The sequence below is a fragment of the Myotis lucifugus genome, unplaced genomic scaffold, assembly GCF_000147115.1.
Source record: "Myotis lucifugus unplaced genomic scaffold, Myoluc2.0 scaffold_3, whole genome shotgun sequence".
Lineage (NCBI taxonomy): Eukaryota > Metazoa > Chordata > Mammalia > Chiroptera > Vespertilionidae > Myotis > Myotis lucifugus.
This window is the reverse complement of record NW_005871051.1, coordinates 7,374,542-7,395,481: the sequence shown is the minus strand read 5'-3', so window position 1 is coordinate 7,395,481 and position 20,940 is coordinate 7,374,542. Positions and strand designations below refer to the sequence as shown.

Here is a 20,940-nt window from a genome sequence, read left to right as displayed (position 1 = left end):
ACTGCTGACACATGACATTGACAGTAACTGTATTAGGATGAGCCTAAATCCAAAAAGGATGGATTTTTCAAAGGTTCCTGTTGCTTATGCCCCAAAGCTCTCCTTTGCCTGTATTCCCCACTGTGTGGAATGTTGGACGGACAACTAGCCAAACCTGTAGGTACCATCTCAGTGCCAACTACATAAAGAAAATGTCAGTCGCAAGATTCTGTGACTACGTTTTGCTATTCAATGGATTACACTCCTGGCAAACTACCAACCCAGACCAAGTCCACAAGATAACAATATCACAAAAGCAAAGGAGGAAATCCATGCACCATCATTTAGGATCTCTGGGACTATGATACAGTGATGATGAAAGGTAGGATGATACCTGTGGTAAAGGGAGATCATATGACAAATACTGTGCAGAAAACCAAAGGGGCTCCTTACTCCTAGTTAGCAATCAACACTGGGTAGCTTCCTATTGGTTCACTGACTTTCAAACCAACTTCCAATGATGGTTGAGAACTTATTAAGCACTTATCTCCAAACTACAATTTTTCTGATCACATGGCTCATGTAGACAGGCCCCGCTCCAGCTGCCACCTCGCTGGTCCTCTCCTGGCCTCAGCCTCCCCCTGAGGGCTCTGGCAGCAGAAGCCTGGGGCAGCGGACCTTGGTTCCACCACTGTGTGACTTCACCACCCTGAGCCTCAGTAGTCTCAGCTATGAGATGGGTTGAACACCCCCTACCTCCCAGCCTGTCTTTGGGACTTAATGAGATAAATTCCAATGCCTGGCACACAGTAAGTGTTCAATACATGGCAGTGCCCCCTCTCTGTGTGGGATGTACAGAGATACTAGCCTCACGCGTCACTTGGAAGGGTCTAGATCTGCTCTGTCCACCAGAAAAGTCATGAACCCCATGTGGCTACTGAACACTGGAAATGTGGCCAATCAGAATTGAGATGTGCCATCAGTGTGAAATATACAGCAGATTTTGGCAACTTGATACCTAAAAGGAATGCAAAATATCTCATGAATAACGTGTTATATTGACTACATGTTGAAATGACATATGTCTGGTACATTGGCTGACATGCAACATATTATTACATTTAAAAATTACATCATTTAAATTGTTTCTTGAATAAAATAGAAACTTAACTCATTGAGTACTTTTAAGCCAACAAATGTGTTTGGATATGCTGCTGTTAAGAGGACACACTCCTCTATTTTTACTATCTGAGAGTATGTTTTTCTTTTCTTTTTTTAAATTCTCATTCGAGGATATTTTTGCATTAATTTTTAGAGATAGAGTGGAAGAGAGAGAAAAAGACAGGGAGGAACATCAATATGAGAGAAACACATGGACTGGCTGCCTCCTGCATGCATGAGCCCTGACCATGACCAGGGCAGGGGAGGAGCCTGCAACCAAGGTACATGTCAACCAAAATCAAACTCAAGACCCTTCAGTCGATAGGCCTACGCTCTATCCATTGAACCAAACCAGATTGGGCTAGTTTTCTTTTTTAAATATATGGGGTTTTTTTAGAGAGGAAGAGAGATTAAGATAGAGAGAGATGAGAGAGAGAGAGAGAGAGAGAGAGAGAGAGAGAGAGAGAGAGAGAGAAACTTTGATGTGAGCAAAGAACACTGATTAGTTGCCTTGCACCCTGATCAGGGACTGGACTGCAACCTGCATGTGCCCTGACCAGAACTGAACCGATACCTTTTTGGTGTATGGGATGATGCTCCAACCACTGAGCAAAAGTGGCTAGACCGATAGTTATTACTTTTGAAAAGAAGTAACTGATGATATAATTACTGGATAGTACTCGGTTTCTTGACAAAATACTCCAAATAAAATATAAGACAAGAATTATAAAGACCCTGGATGAATAGCTTAGCTGATTGGAGCATTGTCCCATACACTGAAAGGTTTCAGGTTCAATCCTGGTCAGGGCACATACCAATGTTTCGGGTTCGAATCCCAGTCAGGGCCAATGCAGGAGGCAGCAATCAATGTTTCTCTGTCTCTCTCAAATCAATAAAAATATATCTCCAGGTGAGGATTTTAAGAAAAGAATTGCAAAGATACATTCATATAAAATTATTTATCTGGATTGATATGATAAAAAGTATGGCAAGTGCTGGCAAGGATGTGGGGGAATGGGAACCCTAGTGCACTGCTGCTGAGAATGCAGACTGGTGCAGCCACTATGGAAAACAACATGGAATTTCCTTAAAAAATTAAATATGAATTGCCATTTGACCCAGTGATCCCTCTTCTAGGAATATATCCTAAGAAACCAGAAACATCCATCAAAAAGAATATATGCACCCCAATGTTCATAGGAAGGCAATTTACAATAGCTAAGATGTGGAAACAGCCCAAGGGCCATCAATAGATGAGTGGATAAAAAAACTGGGGTACATTTACACCATGGAATACTATGCAACAGGTCCCTCCATACTGTCTGTTATTCGTTGAGATGGTATGAAGGGACCTTGAGAGTATTATGCTAAGCAAAATAAGCCAGTCAGAGAAAGACAAGTACCTTATGATCTCACTAATATGTGGAGTCTAATGAACAAACTGATGAACAGGATGGAATCGGAAACATGGATACATAGAACAGAAAGGCAGAATCACGCAAGATTTGCATTTGAATTGAATGGCAAATCTTGCGTGAATTTGGGACACCCTATAGAAGCATAGAACAGACTGCAGAATCTCAGAAGGAAGGTGGGGGTTGGGGGTAGGTAGGAGGAGATCAACCAAAGACCTTGTATGCATATATGGATAACCTGTGGACACAGACAATAGGGTGATGAAAGCCTGGGGCAGCGGGGGGGGGGGGGGCGGGGGGGGGCAGTGGTGTGCGGCGGTGATGTTCTGTTAGGGATGAGGGGGTGGGTAGCTGAAGGTAGCTGAAGTGGGTTATATGTAACACTTTCAATAATAAAGATTTACTTGTTTTTTAAAAATTCCTTAAAAAACATTTTGAACTGAGGTAAGAAGATAACATCTGAATAGGTTGGTGTTAATAAAATATGTAATATCATTGTTAAATATCATATATAAAATATAGTGGACAAACATAAAAAATTATAAATATTTAAGTAATGTGTTATTGAAACTCTCCCACAAAGAAAACCTGTGGCTCAGAAAGATTGTTGAATTCAAACATTTAAAGAAGAAGAAACACCAGCCTTATATTAAAACCTTTCAGAATACGAAGAAGGCATTCCTAATTTACTTTATGAGGTCAGCATATTTCTACCATTAAAAACTTACAAGAGGGCGGCGGAGGCGACGCGCCGGGGAAGATGGAAGACTACCAGACTGCCGAAGAGACCACTTTTGTTGTTGACGAAGTGGGCAACATTGTGAAAGAGGCTATAGAAAGTGCCATCGGTGGCAACGCCTATCAGCACAGCAAAGTCAATCAGTGGACCACAAATGTCGTAGAACAAACTTTAAGCCAACTCACCAAGCTGGGAAAACCATTCAAATACATTGTGACCTGTATAATTATGCAGAAGAACTGAGCGGGACTACACACGGCGAGTTCTTGCCTCTGGGACAGCTCTACTGACGGGAGCTGCACCGTGCGATGGGAGAACAAGACCATGTACTGCATCCTCAGCGCCTTCGGACTGTCCATCTGACTGACCACCTCATCCCCCAGGCTCTTTCTCCTCTGTCTCAACATTTCTCTCCGATCTTCTAACCACCAGCCATGAATTCAGTGAACAGCTTTCCCACTCTGTTTTCTGTGGCTCTCAACATGCAGAGAAAAACCCAATGACCGCACTGTCCTGTGATCAGCACACCCTCAATCACGGATCGTTCTTGGGCAGTCGGAGCCTGGACTGCCACGTGTCCGCACTCTGAATATCTCTGTTCAAAGGTGCTAAACACTCAACCTGCTAGTGTGAACCTTTCTCTACTCTCTGAAATCATTCAAACACACTAATTTTTCCATACTTTGTACTTTTGTTAGAATAAATTATTCCAATTTAAAAAAAAACTTACAAGATAATTGCAAGAAAATCAAACTACACACCAATATTTCTTATAAACATAGATACAAAATTCCTAACAAAACGTAATAGAATGTAGCCATGTATAAAAAGGTATAAAATGACTATTTGGGTTTATTCCAGACGAAGAAGATTTTTTTTTAATTTAAAATCAATCATTATAATTCACCATGGTAACAGAATAGAGGGGAACAATCATGTTTTATCTCAATAGGTAGAAATAAACATTTGAAACATTGAACACCTTTTTGTGTCAAAAACTTCCAGTAAACTAGGAACGAAAGGGCACCTTCTCAATTTCATAAAGAGGGAAAAAACCAAAACAGCTAACATCCCACTAAATGGTGACATTTTTGGCTTCTCTTCTAAGGCTATTTGTGTTCATCATTGTAGTGAATATCCCAATCTTATTAATTAATAATTAATATGACAAAGTAAGAAATCAAAGCCATCCTATATAACAAGAGAGGAATATGCTAATTACCTGTTATGCCAGGGCTTAAAGACCAAGCCAGTCAAGGCCAGATCACAGATCAGCAGGAGAGTGGGCCAGTGAGGTAAGGGTGGGCTGGGAGAGCTACAGGAGGGGGCAGGACAGCAAGATATGGGGGGAGAGGGGGAGGGGACGGGGGGAGCTACAGGAGGGCAGCAGCTAGCAGAGAGCTACCAAAGGATGGCAACGACCTACTGGCACACAGATTCGTGCACAGGGCTACTAGTAAAATTATAAACCAAGAAGCATAGCAATATTTATTTGTAGAGGACATGATAGTCTTTATACCGGAGAACATCTATATGCTCTTTTATCAGTTCAGAGTCTGCATAGTTAGCACACAGTTTGAAAAGTTTGTTGGAGAACCTAATTAGCAATGTAATAAACTAATCCAAAACAGAGGACTATGTTTGCTTTATCTACATCTTAAAATAAATATAAATAGCAGCAAAACCAAACAAAGTGAAATACTTAGTGGATACAACTGCAGATAGTACTATTTAGATCTATGCAAGTCAATCAGGGGAAACTGAATTTTTGTATAAATAATGGCTATAGAAGTTAACTTTCAAAAGCAAACCTTTTACAGGTAAAATTCAAGATTTGATTTGCCAATTACTTTTTACCATGTATAATTTTTATGTAAGAATTGATCTGTCTGAAGAAAATTTTAATAAAATATAATGCAAGTTGGATAAGTAGAAATTATATAACTGCGGTTTTAGAACAATGAAATTAAATTGGTTTATAGGAATTTACTTTTTATAGAGAGGAAGAGAGAGGGGTAGAGAGTTAGAAACATTAATGAGAAAGAAACATCGATCAGCTGCCTCTTGCACATCCCCTACTGGGTACGTGCCCTTCATCAGAATGGAATCTGGGACACTTCAGTCCACAGGCTGATGCTCTATCCACTGAGCCAAACCAGTTAGCTCAGTATAATTTCTTATACATACTTTAATTTGGAGATTAAAGGAGAGTAACTAATAAAAACTGGAGAAATTAAGACTTTCAGATTACAGTGCAATATAGAGATTTCATGTGAGGCTGCCTTTAAGTATGGGGAAGCTACATGGGGTAAGTACACCAGAGGCAAGCTGCCCACATCAATAGTTCACTTGCAAGGTTCCATACTGAGTTTGCCTTATCTTCTCAGAATGGTGGGTTAGGGTAACGGTCCCACCAGATGAACAGCTGTTACTGCAGGTGAACAGCTGCACATCAGGCAAAGGGTGTTTTTTGTTTGTTTTGTTTTTTAACTCACTGGCCTTATTTTTTAAAATATATTTTTATTGATTTCAGAGGAAGAGGGAGAAAGAGATAGAAACATTGATGAGAGAGAAGCATTGATTAGCTGCCTCTTGCAAACCACACACTGGGGATCCAGCCTGCAACCTGGGCATGTGCCCTGACTGCAATCAAAGTGTGACCTCCTGGTTCATAGGTCGATGCTCAACCACTGAGCCATGCCAGCCGGGCAGGCACTGGTTTTTAATTTCCAATAGAGTGAAGCTGAGCAACATAGAGTTTCACAGGCATTTTTCTTTAGACAGCATTAAAGAGCTGTAACTTGATGCTTGTGAATATCTGTTTTTGAATAGGCATCTGTATTTGAATAACTGAGAGTTAAACAGTTACTGAACAGACTGGCCTATAATAAGATTCCTATAAAAAAAATAATTGGGTATAAGACACTGGGGGGTAGGGGAGGCCAGGGGATTGTCAAGGGCGGGGGGGGGGGGAAGGAGACATATGTAATACTCTTTGTAATACTTTAAGCAATAAAAAATAAATAAATAAATAAAGCAAAAAAAAAATTGGTTTGTATATATATTATATTTTTGTTTACTCATAAAGACCTGCTTGTTATAAAGATTAATTTTTGAAAAACCTACTTGTATCAGTCACGTCTTCTGTCCTGCCTCACATTTTCTCAGTATAATTCCCCCCCCCCCCACTCCACCCCCCAGCGACTGCAAGGCAACAGCCCTGAACTTTAGCTGCACTGCAAGTCTGTCCCATTGCGTCCTAAGGCTTTTACATGATGTGGTCGGGAACCTGTGAGAAGGGATTATCAGCTGTGGGTGCTCAAGACTGCAGACGTGGGGGCATTAGCACCTCAAGGACAGTCCTTGACTTTGCAGGGTGTGGATCATTGAACATTTTTGTGCGTGTATACTGATAACATAAACATTCATTTGTCATAAGAATATCATAGAAATGGAATTTCTGGGTCACAGAAGGTACATTTATTTACATTTAATAGAAACAGGTTTTCACAGTGCTTCTACCAGTTTCCCTTTTATCTTCTCCACAAACTCACTCTTGTTTGATATTATAACCCCTTTAATTTTAGCCATTCTTGTGTGGGTATTTTTGGTTATCTAATTGTTGTTTAGGGTTTGTTTTTTCCTGTTGACTAATGGTACTTAACATATGCCTATTAGCCATTTAGATACACTCTTGTGAAGTACCACTTTAAATTTTTAGCTGTGTGTGTGTGTGGTGAGGGAGAATGTTGGTCTTTTTCTTACTGATTTGAACTTCTTTATAATGTCTGTATACTTGTCCTCTGCTGAATGTATGTATTGTGAATATTTTTTACCAGTCTCTGGTTTACATTTTACTCTCTTAAACTTGTATTGTGATGGAAATAATTTTCAATGGGATACAATTAATTTATATTGTTCTTTATGATGATCGCTATTTACTCCTGTAAGTTATTTACTCCTTCTCCAACGTCATGAGATATTCTCCTTAAACTGTGGTGCTCAAACTTGAGTGAGTATCCACAGCATCTGCAAGGTGTTTGTTTTTTTAAAGAAACGTTTGTTTACCTCCAGAATGTTTAGTTCTTTGGGTCAGAAAAGAGGTCTAAGAATTTGCATTTGCCGAAACCAGTTTGGCTCAGTGGATAGAGCGTCGGCCTGCAGACTGAAGGGTCCCAGGTTCGATTCCGGTCAAGGGCATGTACGTGGGTTGCGGGCACATCCCGAGTGGGAGATGTGCAGGAGGCAGCTGATCGATGTTTCTCTCTCATCGATGTTTCTTACTCTCTATCTCTCTCCCTTCCTCTCTGTGAAAAATCAATAAAATATATTTTTTAAAAAAAGAATTTGCATTTTTTTTACAACTTTCAGATGATGCTGATTCTGGTGGTCTGAGGATCACACTTTGAAAACCATTTTATCATTAAGAAGCTTAACTTTTACATTTAGATATACAATATGTCTGAACTTGATTTTTATGTGTGTGCTATGAAATGGAGATAAAAGTTAAATTTTTCCATGTAAGTCAACTGACTAAACATGACATGCAGCACCAATTATGTTGTAATTTAAGTGCCTATATGTATACTGACCTCTTGCTGAACTCCTTATTTTGTTCCAATCTTTTGTGAGTCTATCCTTAGCCAATGTAATGTAATAGAGTAATCTTAATTACTTTAGATTTAATAAATCTTGATAACCACTACTCTTCCTACTATGTTGTTGTTGTTCTTTTTCAAGTGTATCTTGTAAAAGAAGAGGAAAAATTGTAAGAAAACAATACAGAAATACAGGCTTTTTGGAAGCTAAGGGTTACTTACTGTCTCTGAAGTCTAAATATCTGTGAGACACCTCTGTTAAAAAGAAAACACATTTGCAAGTCAAGATGATTTTGAAAAGTAAAGAAGAAAAGTAAATAAGATTTTGAAAAGTGAAAATATCCAGTGTATGGGCTGAATTTGCTCTCCCTAAAATTTATCTCCTGAAGTCCTAAGCCCCAGTATCTCAGAATGTGACTGAATTTGATAAAAAGGCGTTTATGGAGATCATTCCATTAAAACCAGGCCCTTATGATGAGCCTTAATCCAATCTGAATGGTATCCTTCTAGGAAAAAAATTGGACACAGACACCAGGACCAGGGATGGGTGTGTGCACAAGGGAATGGTGATGTGAGCACACAGCAAGAAGAAGGCCCGTCCAAAAGCCAAAGAGAGAGGCCTCAGGAGAAACAAACCTGCTGACACCTTGATCTTAAACTCTGTCCTCTGAAACTCTAAGAAATACATTTTTGGTTTTGAGTCACTTACTCTGTGAGTAGCTATGGCAACCCTAGAAAACCAACACATCTGGTGTTGGCAAAGTTTTCTTCTAGATGATTAGTTATTAAGCAAAATAGGAACAAGTATATAACAGGCATTGCAGGATAATAACTAAATATTTAGGCAGGATTTTCAGAACATATTAGGAAAATATCAAAATCTTCTTAAAACATATAACAAAGAGTTTTCTTCACCTACTTTCTATCTGATAATAAGAGCCTTGATGAAATAAATTAGGAAAAGAAAGAAAATATTATATGCAATCTACCAAAAGAGGCCCCTGGCAGGTATGTGAATTTTTACCACTATCTAGTGATTGCTAGAACAGTGAGAACTATTAAGCAGTATAACCAATCAATGTTCTCAGACTAAGAGTTCTCATCAGTTTTTAATTGAGGAGTTAGGTTATATCTAACACACAGGTGTTATGTATTGTTGCTTGTTATATAGGTTTAGATTTAATACTTTAGGTATCTTTATAAATTAAAAACCAGTTGAAATATATTCATGGATATACAGGTCTGACTGCCGAGGTCTGACATAATCATTGCAGCCAATATTCTGGTGCTCAGATTGAGCAAAGCCACATAAGTAGTGCAAATATATAGTAGATAAAACAGATTTTTTAAAAATATGTTTTTATTGATTTTTTTAAGAGAGGAAGGGAGAGGGAGATAGAAACATCAATGAGAGAGACATCAATCAACTGCCTCCTGTATGTCCTCCTAATGGGGACTGAGGCGGCAACTTGGGTATGTTTCCTGACCAGGAATTGAACCTGGGATCTCTTGGTTCATAGGTTAGTGCTCAACCACTGAGCAACACTGGCTGAAAAGATAAAACATTTGAGACTCTTTCCATCCCTATACTTTCTCTCACATGAAAATTATCACAGTCTTCTCAAGTTATGTTTTGTGGCATCATTCCAGAAGTTAAATCCATAACTGTGATTTACATATTACACACAGGAATTTGAGGGTCACACAATAAAACAATGCTTTAGCTGAAAGTGAGGGAAGAAGGAAAGACTGAGATGATAGTGAATGGACAGGGACTATGATAAATGGAGAGGAGGCTGGGAGCTGTGCTGGGGCTAAATGGAGAATGGCTGCTAAGACATGCAGAAGGAGAAACAAGGAAGGACCAAGATATGGAAACAAGTTAAGTGCCCATCAATAGAGGTTGGATAAGAAGGTGGTAGCACAGATATACAATGGAATATTACACGGCCATAAAAAAGAATGAAATCTTACCATTTGTGACAGTATGGGTGGATCTAGAAGGTATAAAGCTAAGTAAAAAGAGTCAGCAGAGAAAAAGAAATACCACATGACTTCACTTATACATGAAATCTAAAGAACAAAATTGAAACGAACTCATAGGTACAGGGAAGAGACTGACAGTTGCCAGAGGGGAGGAGGATTGGATGAGTGGGTGAAAAAAGTAAAAAGATTAAGAAGTAAAATTGAGCCCGGTTGGCTTGGCTCAGAGATTGAGCAACAACCTATGAACCAGGAGGTCATGGTTCAATTCTGGTTAGGACACATGCCCCGGTTGTGGGCTCCCCAGTGTAGGGCGAGCTGGAGCCAGCCGATCATTGATGTTTCTGTATTTCTCTCTCCCTCTCCCTACCTCTCTGAAATCAATAAAAATATTTTTTTAAAAAGAAGTAAAATTGATAGTTTCAAAATAGTCATAGGGATGTAAAGTACAACACAGGGAATATAGTAATACCATAGTAACTATATAAGGTGCCAGGTGGGTACTGAAAATATTGGAGGAAACACTTTGTAAGGACATAATTGTCTCATCACTATGCTGTACACCTGAAACTAATACAAAATAATATTTAACGTAAACTAATTGGAAAGTAATTTTAAAAAAATGAGGGGAAAGCAAAATGGGGAGAAAGAGCACGGGAATGGGGAGAAATGGGAGCCCAGGAAGACACACAGAACGCTAGAGGGAAAGGTGACAAGATTAGAAAACATTTATTTCTTTCAACCCAGTTTTTTTTTTTTACAGATAAAAAAACTGAGGCCAGAATGCTGATGTGTTTTTTCCAAATCACTGCATCCAGCAGGTGTATCATCCAGAAATTTATCTTGACTCTCCGTCCTCAGATCCTTTTAGGGCAAGAGACTTGCTTTGAAGGGCAAGAAGCACTCACATCAGATAAACATAGAGGCTGGAAGCCAGAAAGAGGATAGAAAAACGTGAAGCCAAGTGGGAGGGAAAAGAAGAAGCTCAGTAAAAGGCACATGACTGTAAGAGGCAGTGGGTTTCTCTAGCAGGGAAGTTGAGGTTACTGCTGCTGGGGAGGGGGAGTTCAGATGAGTGTGTGAGACTGTGTGGGAGGGGAGGTCCCATCTGGGTTCTGAGGAAAGCTTGAGAGGACAGAGACATTCCTGAGCTATGATGGTGTTTGAGGAGCACCACGTAACAGGTGTTAGAGCATGAGCATGCTTGTAGCCTAAGCACCAGTGGACCAAGAGGAGGGATTTCCAGGGAGGTCTGAAGACACAGGGGAAAACAAGGGCGTCCTGCCCTGGCCATTGTGGCTCAGTTCATGGAGGTTAGTCCTGGGCACCAAAGGGCGGGCAGGACAGTTAACAAGAGTATGTGCTCCCTTGAGGTGGTTACACCTGAGAGGGGTCTGGAAAAGATTACTTTTGACATTTCAAAGGTGTGTTCACCTAGATGCACAAGAACAATGGACAGAGCTTGCTTAAGGCAAAGATACACCTGTTATAGACCTGGAGCATGACTACCCATTGTGACCTGCCTAGTTAGCCAGTTATGACAGGTCACCCTGTGAGGCTACTTTCTGTCACTGAACTTGTCAGATTTACCACAAGGCACTTTTAAAATTGAGGTATAAGAGGCAATTCTGAGGTAAAGAAGAGGTAGAAAAGCTTGGGGCTTCAAAAGGTTGCTAATAAGAGTGTTCAGTAACTAATAGTTTGCCCTGCCATGTAGATTGGTTAAAAATTTTTTCTGCTGAAATCTTACTATGGGCAAGTCCCTCATTTAAATTCTTTAAGGGAGAAGTAAAAGTTTCTTATAAGCTTGCAGGGTCTTAATTGTCTTTGGCTCAACATAATTCCAATGCTAAGGCTCAAAATAATACAAATGTTAAAGTGGCACATTCTGGGGAGGCCTGTTCTGAACCCCTTCCATAGCTATGGAGTAATTTAGCTTATCAGCTTGTTAGCACCAATAGGAATCTTTTTTTTTTTAATTCATGCAATTATCCCATTCTTTTTTCCTAAAATTCCCTTGGTCTCACCCTGTAATCAGGACACTATGTGGTTTCTGCTCTAATTTGTGCTTCCCAAATTGCAATACAAATAAACCCTTATTGCCTCCCGTTTGGCTTTTTAATTTTAGGTTAAGATAATCTTAACTTTTTTCTAAAATATTCTAAGAATTAGCCTTAGATAATTTGTTTACTTGTACATAAATAAATAACAAAATAATAGCCAGAGCACATTTATCTAGAAGTTACAAAGGAAAACAACATTTTAAGAGACTTTTAAACATGATAAGCATGAAAGAACAGGGTCAGCATGGCCAGCAAAGACCAGTGTATGATAAAATAAGCTGGACCATCCAAGCAGGACCAGTAAGAAGGAAATCTTGGATAAAGAACTCCAGAATGTTCTATTAATTTAATTTCCCAAAAATTATCACTGTTTTTTTAAATATAATAGATTTACAGCATAATGCTGTGCAAACTTCATGCTTATTAGCATATATTTTAATCCTAAATAAAACTATGTAAGAATCTCATTTTACCAAGTAGAAATACAAGCAAAGATTTCTGATACCTTAAACAATGATGTTTAAAATCTGTCTAATGAAATAAATAATTGGAAGCCTGAACCCAATTATTCAATCATTCAAACTTATTCACTGAGCACCTTGCCAGGAGGCATTCTGCTAGAGTTAGGGACCCAGCACAACAGAGATATACAGACCTAACACACTGAGCAAATCACTGGAGCCAAGATTCTGAGTGGCCCATAGCAGTTAAGGGGTTGGGACTTTGTTTCAAGAAGGGTTGTTTTTGTCTAGTTTATACATTATAATAAAACCCAGCACACCAAGGTTTATAGTCCTTAGTTTATGTGCTTCCTTCTTAAGTAGAATAAAAGCTTCTTGAATAAAGTGATTGCCTTGTAGACCACTAGATACTCACAAGTGTTGCAAGATGCTTGTATTCAGGCAGGTGCTCAGTGACTCTTGATAAATGAATATATAACAATGCAAGTCAAACAGAGATGTTTCTTTGTTTCCGGGTTCCTGTGGTCACTGTGATGGCTACTGGTTCTTCCCTAAGAATAATGAAGTAGTAGTTTACAGTGTTATACAGGGCAACGAAAGGAGATCCTGAAACTCAAATAAAGCAGCCAATGAGGTGTCAGAGATATGATATAATGGGGTGGGGCTTAGACAGAAGAAGAGAGTATTTGAAGAGTATTTAAATTTGGCAAGAGAAGGACAGTGACAGGAAAGAACAGGGACAACAGAACATTAAGTAGGAATTGGAAAAACATTTAGTTTTATGCTTCCATTGTCTGAATGAGAAGGAAATATCTCCAGAGATAAACTAACTTTTCAATGGTGCATTAGACTTATCCCATAGAGGCTGAGTTAGAGAAAGGTGAACAGAATGGTTTTATTTAAAACAGAAGCCAAAGACAAACTTCTCTGAGAAAGAAATAACACCTGTAACTGAAATGCTGTTTCTGCAAATTCCATTGCTAGCAGTTCTCCTCGCAGCTGTTGACAATGAAGATGGTAAGAACTCTGGCAACTGCCCTGTTGGGTGCAAAAGGGGTGTGTGTGTGGGTGTGTGTGTGTGTGTGTGTGTGTGTCTGTGTGTCTGTGTGTGTGTGTGTTTCTGTGTTGTATGGTGTCCTCAGAACATACCTGGAGAGGAGAATGTCAGTGTAGTTCTCATTATCCTGTACTCTGGGACCCTGTGCCCTTCTGTAGGTTGTTTGTAAAGCCTGGGGCCCTGGGCAACTGAATGTCTGCTGAGGAAGCCATGGCTTCTCTTATCTCTTGATTCTGAGTGTTTCCTTCCTGGCACCTTTCTTCATTCTCTCTTCTTCCCAATGCCTTTTCTTCTCCTCATTCTGTTTGTTCTTTTGCCACAGCCTTCCAGGAGGAGATCTCCTTCAAAATTATCCAAAGCATATCCTTCTACAACCGTTCCTGGGTGAAAAGTCAGAACTCAGCTTGGTTGGGTGACTTGAAGACTCATGGCTGGGACAACAACTCTGGCAGAATTATTTTCCTGCGTCCTTGGTCCAAGGGCAACTTGAGCAAGAAAGAGTTAAAAGAACTGGAAGAATACTCCCATAAGTTCTCCACTGAAATGCCGAACAAATTTCACAGACATGCCAATCAATGGCAGCTTAAATGTAAGTTCAATTCCAAAAATGGGGAGGTGCAATGTGCTGGGTGAGGGGTGTGTGTGTTTCAATGAGTTCCTTATTCCAATTTTCCCCACATTCAATCTCTTCAGCATTCTCTGTCTGTACATTTATTGTATCCTATTGCATTTCATTCACCCTGGGTTATTATAATCATAATTCTCACACTAAGTGCTTCCTTATTCTCTTGCTCTCACCATATATGTCACCTTCTTTCAACAATTTGCTCACTTCAATTTCCAAAAAATAGTCAATTTTTCCTCTACCTTCAACTACCACCAATTACACTTTTTCTGAAATTCTGATCAAACCAAAGTTGTTCCATTATCTCAAAGCCCCCATACGTCTTCTATTTTCTTTTTTTGCTTCCACTAATTTCATCTTTACTCCCTTTCCTCTAATTTACCATCCCTCTTTCCTAGATCCCTTTGAAATTCAGATAACAAGGGGCTGTGAGCTGCACCCTGGGGGACCCACAGTAGCCTTCTATCGATACGCTTATCAAGGATCAGAGGTCATGCACTTCCAGAACAATTCATGGTTGCCATCTCCAAAGGGTGGAACAAGAGCTCAGGATATGTGCAAACTATACAATCAGTACGTGGTCATCACGAATATAGTACAGAGGATTCTCAGTGACACCTGCCCACGTTTCCTCTTGAGTATTCTTGATGCAGGGAAGGCAGATCTTCAGAGACAAGGTCAGTCCCATATCCTTCCTTCAAGAATTTTCTAACATTACCCCTTCCCACCTTCCCTTTAAATTGAGGATAAGGGGGCAAGAGGGAGAAGGATAATGTGTGAATTCCCAGCGTGGGATAGATGTGTCTGCCTAGGCCAGTGGTTCTCAACCTTCCTAATGCCACGAACCTTTAATACAGTTCCTCATGTTGTGGTGACCCCCAACCATAAAATTATTTTTGTTGCTACTTCATAACTGAAATTTTGCTACTGTTATGAATCATAATGTAAATATTGGATATGCAGGATGCATTTAGGTGACCCCTGTGAAAGGGTCGTTTGCCCCCCAAAGGGGTGGCGACCCACAGGTTGAGAACCACTGGTCTAGGCTGATGTGAAGATATGAACCTCCAAGTCTGTGTTAGTGTTCTTATCTGAGTATCTCTCCTGTTCTCTGCAGTAAAACCAGAGGCCTGGCTGTCCACTGGCCCCAATCCTGGTCCTGACCGTCAGATGCTGGTTTGCCATGTCTCTGGCTTCCATCCAAAGCCAATTTGGGTAAAGTGGATGCGAGGTGAACAGGTACAACAGGGCACTCAACAAAGTGATATCTTGCCCAATGCTGATGGGACATGGTACCTTCAGGTTTTCTTGGAGGTGGAAGCCACTGAGACATCTGGCCTGTATTGCCGGGTGAGACACAGCAGCCTAGGAGGCCAGGACATCCTCCTCTACTTGGGTAAGAAAAACTGGGGCCAGCACTGGGAGTAGGGGTAGATGGTCCACAAGGAGAGCAGGAGAGCCAAGTAAAACATTTGGGATTTATGGACTCCAGACCCAAAAGAATGAAAATAATTAATTCAATAAAGAGAAGAATTAAAATTGATAGACCTGCAGAAGTAGGAAGATGTTGAGGGTTAGATGAAAGATTCAACTTTGAAGAGGGAAGAGAGAGGAAACAAGAACAAAGATTGGTGAGACGAACACTGTAATAAAAAAGATGGACCAGGGAAATGCAGTAAACAGGGGTGGGTTTCAAATGACACCTTGTGTGCACCCAAACCCACAGAACATCATCGTAACTCCGTGAGCTTGATCATCTTGGCAGTGATGGTGCCCCTGGTGCTTCTGACAGCTCTTGCATTTTGGCTTAGGAAGCGCTGGTGAGTATTTTGTGCCCATCTTTCCTGTTCCTTAATCCACTCCCTACTTGTCTTCCCACCTTTCTTCTCTCTCCTCTTAGTCCTTCTTTCCTCAGTCCCTTTCCTTTTACTCTTCAATTCTCACCTCCACCTCATGCAGAGTAACTTTCACCTCTGTTCTTATTAGGTCACATTGTGAGCCTCCTGCCAATCTTCTGCCTTTGAAATGAGATCCAGCAGCCCTTGCATTCCTGACATATTTAAACACAGCATGGCGATAATGTCCGCTCAGCTCTCCATGTACAACTTTGGTTGCTCATATGTTATTTGTGTGTTTAATAGTTGGTTATTAATACGAGCTAAAGGTAATTTTGCAGGACTTGCTTTCTGACCTGCTTCAGAGATAAAAGTCTTATTTTAACTGTGGATGAAATGATATTCTAGCAACCACTACATATTGAAAAACTGATGAATCTCAGGCCATTTCAGATGTCACTTCGTTATCGGGGCCTTCCCTGATTCACAAGTGGAAGCAGCGTCTGAACTCCCACCACGCTTTTCAGTGGACTTTGCTGAATCTACTTCTCACTTTTTATCCGTTGTTGCAGTCATGTAGGCACCTTTTCACTTTCTAATTTTTAAGCCTGAGAGCAAAGTCTATGTTTTTTAAAAATTTGTATCATTTTCAAAGTGTATAACTGTATGTAATATGCTTTCAATAAAAGCCTGTGTTAAGTTTGCTTAGCATTTACCATTAAAATCAGGTACCTGAAGTTGTAGAGCAAAAGAGGAGGAAGCGAGGAAGTAACAAGTGACAATATTATACATCCTGCTACTTAACACAAATGCATTTTTCTATCAATATGTGAAAAAGAATATACTATTTATAAGTAAATTCAGGCTCGAAGTGTATGAAAAGAAAATTTGAGGCAATATTCACAAAAGTACCCAGGAAATTCAGCACTTCCAATGGTCCGGTTCACTACACTGGTCCAAGCATCAAGGAATGAATCTTAAGTTTAGAATAGTTCAGTAAATGCAGTAGTGGCAAATTCCTGTTATTTCCTTTAACAAAAGAAAATCTTGACAACCCAGTCCTAATCTCGGACATACCCCCCAGGCTACAAATTCTGCCATTTTTTTAATTCCTTCAAGTAAAATCCAACCATTGAAAAGAAAAACCCTGTCTTGTTGCCAGTTATCCCACAGGTAGCAATAGCACCTTCTAAAAGGCGCATTTGGGTTGTCATACATATAAGAAACATTTTAAACAACATGAAGAATCTAGAGCAAAAATAATGTTGGCATCCATGTTCACAATATTTACCAAAAAGGAAAAACAGATATTTTTAAAAACCTAACTGCTCATGAAACACATGATAAGCAACAGATTCAGTCATGATCAAAACCAGTAATTTACATGTCTTTATCACAAATTCTTTAAGGGTAAAATAATAACTTAAGACTGATAAAGTAAATAACCACAGAATAGCTCCTATTGCCAAGATATACATGCCACCTATTTCTTTTACTGCAATGAAACACATTTATTTAAAATTTAAAAAAATTTAGAAAATCAAGATGGCGGCATAGGTTAACGCAGGAGTTTGCTGCCTCGAACAACCACTTCAAAAATACAACTAAAAGACGGAACGGACATCATCCAGAACCACAGGAAGGCTGGTTGAGTGGAAGTTCTACAACTAGGAGGAACCGAGAATCAGAGGAGGCGCAGTGCTGAAGAAAAATACTAAGGTGCAGAGTGTGTGCGGAGCGGGCTGGTGGCTGAGGGCGCGGTTGTCTGTTTCAATCCGGAGGGAGCCTAGGACTCTGAGCTCCAGATCTGGGCGAGTCTCTAGGGACCCAGACTCAAACGGGAGAAGCAGGACTGTCTGGCTATGGTCCCTCCGAGGTTTGCAGGGGTTGCTGGGACAGAGAGGCAGAGCCCTTGGGGACGGATCTGAGAGCAGCCATAACTGCTCCCTCCGCCCGCCCTGTTGATCCCGTGGACCCGCCCCCGCCCAAGCCCTGCACAGAGGCATTTGCCGATAGCCTCAGGCAAAGGCTAGATTAGCACCTCCCTAGAGGACACAAGTTCTTCCACTGCAGACACAGCTGATTATCACAGCCAGTTGGTCTGGAGGTCAAATCCCTCTAGTATTAACTATAACAATCAAGGCTTAACTACAACAAGACTGCGCACAAAGACCACTAGGGGGTGTACCAAGAAAGCGTAAAAAATGCGGAGACAAAGAAACAGGACAAAACTATCAAGGGAGGATATTGAGTTCAGAACCACACTTTTGAGGTCTCTCAAGAGGCTTCTAGAGTCTGTCGATAAACTTGATGAGATGTACAGGAAATCTAATGAGACCCTCGATGGTGTGATAAAGGACCATCTAGAAAGTAAGCATACACTGACTGAAATAAAGAATATTATACAGACTCCCAACAGCAGACCAGAGGAGCGCAAGAATCAAGTCAAAGATTTGAAATGCGAAGAAGCAAAAAACACCCAACCGGAAAAGCAAAATGAAAAAAGAACCCAAAAATACGAAGATAGTGTAAGGAGCTCTGGGACAGCTTCAAACATACCAACATCAGAATTATAGGGGTGCCAGAAGATGAGAGAGAACAAGATATTGAAAACCTATTTGAAGAAATAATGACAGAAAACTTCCCCCACCTGGTGAAAGAAATAGACTTACAGGTCCAGGAAGCACAGAGAACCCCAAACAAAAGGAATCCAAAGAGGACCACACCAAGACACATCATAATTAAAATGCCAAGAGCAAAAGACAAGGAGAGAATCTTAAAAGCAGCAAGAGAAAGAGACTCAATTACCGACAAGGGAATACCCATACGACTGTCAGCTGATTTCTCAACAGAAACTTTGCAGGCCTGAAGGGAGTGGCAAGAAATATTCAAAGTGATGAATGCCAAGAACCTACAACCAAGATTACTTTACCCAGCAAAGCTATCATTCAGAATTGAAGGTCAGATAAAGAGCTTCACAGATAAGGAAAAGCTAAAGGAGTTCATCACCACCAAACCAGTATTATATGAAATGCTGAAAGGTATCCTTTAAGAAGAGGAAGAAGAAGAAAAAGGTAAAGATACAAATTATGAACAACAAATATGCATCTATCAACAAATGAATCTAAGAATCAAGTGAATAAATAACCTGATGTACAAAATGAACTGGTGATTATAATAGAATCAGGGACATAGAAAGGGAATGGACTGACTATTCTTGGGGGGAAAAGGAGTGTGGGAGATGCGGGAAGAGACTGGACAAAAATCGTGCACCTATGGATGAGGACAGTGGGTGGGGAGTGAGGGCGGAGGTAGGGGTGGGAGCTGGAAGGAGGGAAGTTATGGGGGGGGGAAAAGAGGAACAAATGTAAAAATCTGAACAATAAAGATTTAATAAAAATATATATATTTAAAAAAAAATTTAAGCTATATTCCCATTGAAGTTATTCTAATTTACTTACTGTACAGTTTTCTATAGAATAACAATTATAGAATGTAATTTTAGAAAACAGTATTGAGACCCATTAGAAAAAATCAACCCCTTCCTTGTGAACTAAGCTTTAAATAAAGTGGAATGGGCCTAAGATTAGTATTTTTTCAAGACTGCGATAAAGCTCCTATGTTTAAAATTAGCCCTTTGGGACTGGCAGTTAAAGTTGTTTGTAATTTGTACCTTTTTTTTCTTCTTCAAATGTCAGGCTCTATTTCTCCCAAATCCTTGGGATATGCTTGGTTGCCATACAATTCATTTACCTACAAATTCACATTCTCCTTACAACCAGACATTACAAGTTCCATTTTCAAGACTATGTAAATAATAAAGTTATCCATTTCTATTTAAATTACTTTAGATTGAGGATATATGAAACTCTACAGAAAAATATGAATTAGACCAACATGCACAACAGAGTAAAAGGAAAAACTTTACAAAGTGGCATTTTAGCTGTAAAATACCCTTGTAAGTTGTAGGGACGGAGAAACAAGAAAGTTAAGTGTGACGCAAAGAAAAGAACACGGATTTAACAGAACTCAAGTCATCCAAAAACAGGCGTGTGTGTTTTTTAACCTTGTCTTTAACTTCTTGTTCCTACCTTTTAGACTAACTCACCTGACTTCAGTTTTACCTTTCCTGTACTACTGACAGAGCAGTTCTCTGTGATGAAATGGTCAAGTCAAAGGTAAAGAATCAAAGTTCTCAGTAAACCAACCAGAGCATTTAGATCCTGAATAACTGGGCTATTACTGACTTAGAAGACACATGTACTAATTCCAGGTAAATTAGTTTTGAACAAAAAGGTACCAAAAATCATCAGTCTCACCAACTAACCTGACAGACTTATGTTTGAATTATCTAACTTCCCTAAATACATCTCCATTTAAACTTTAACAGGGCATGCTTTTCATTCCTTAGATATTTTAAAGTTGCATGAGTATAAGAAGTCCTTGCAGAAGATGTATTGCTACTACTAGGTTTTCCTTGATGAGATATGTCTGGATAAACTGACATAGTAACCCTCTAAACTGTCTCCCTTTACAAATATTTAAATTTTCTCTCCCTTTAATATGTATAAGAACATTAAATCCCACTTCTAGGAATATATCCCAAGAAAACAGAAACACCAATCAGAAAGGATGTATGTACCCCTATGTTCATAGCAGCACAATTCACCATAGCTAAGATCTGGAAACAGCCTAAGTGCCTATCAGCAGATGAATGGATTAGAAAACTGTGGTACATCTACATGATGGAATACTATGCTGCTGTAAAAAAGAAGGAATTCTTGCCATTTGCAACAGCATGGATGGAACTGGAGAGCATTATGCTAAGTGAAATAAGCCAGTCAATGAAGGAAAAATACCACATGTTCTCACTTATTTATGGATAATAAAGACCATTATAAACTTATGAACAAAAATAGATACAGAGGCAGAGCAGCCTCGAACAGACTGTCAAACTACAGCGGGAAGGCCGGGGATGGTTGGGGGGCGAGAGGAGGGAGTGGTAAGAGATCAACTGAAGGTCT

The 20,940-nt window shown here is 39.8% G+C and overlaps 1 protein-coding gene and 1 pseudogene across 1 annotated transcript; both read left to right on the top strand.

The window, feature by feature from the left end:
* Window positions 1–3,292: 3,292 nt before the first annotated feature.
* LOC102418607 lies at window positions 3,293–4,019 on the top strand (annotated as a pseudogene).
* A 9,336-nt stretch (window positions 4,020–13,355) lies between these two features.
* LOC102418289 (T-cell surface glycoprotein CD1a-like) lies at window positions 13,356–15,905 on the top strand. Its single transcript, XM_006082418.1, has 5 exons — window positions 13,356–13,416; window positions 13,779–14,045; window positions 14,480–14,758; window positions 15,199–15,477; window positions 15,808–15,905. Exons 1-5 carry the CDS (start codon window positions 13,356–13,358, stop codon window positions 15,903–15,905), a joined length of 984 nt encoding a protein of 327 aa, XP_006082480.1.
* The last annotated feature ends 5,035 nt before the right edge of the window (window positions 15,906–20,940 follow it).

Coding starts and splice junctions, on each gene's coding strand:
- LOC102418289 (XM_006082418.1), top strand. CDS start 13,356: ATGCTGTTTCTGCAAATTCCATTGCTAGCAGTTCTCCTCGCAGCTGTT. Junction 13,417..13,778: donor AGCTGTTGACAATGAAGATG/GTAAGAACTCTG, acceptor CTTTTGCCACAG/CCTTCCAGGAGGAGATCTCC. Junction 14,046..14,479: donor CAATCAATGGCAGCTTAAAT/GTAAGTTCAATT, acceptor CCTCTTTCCTAG/ATCCCTTTGAAATTCAGATA.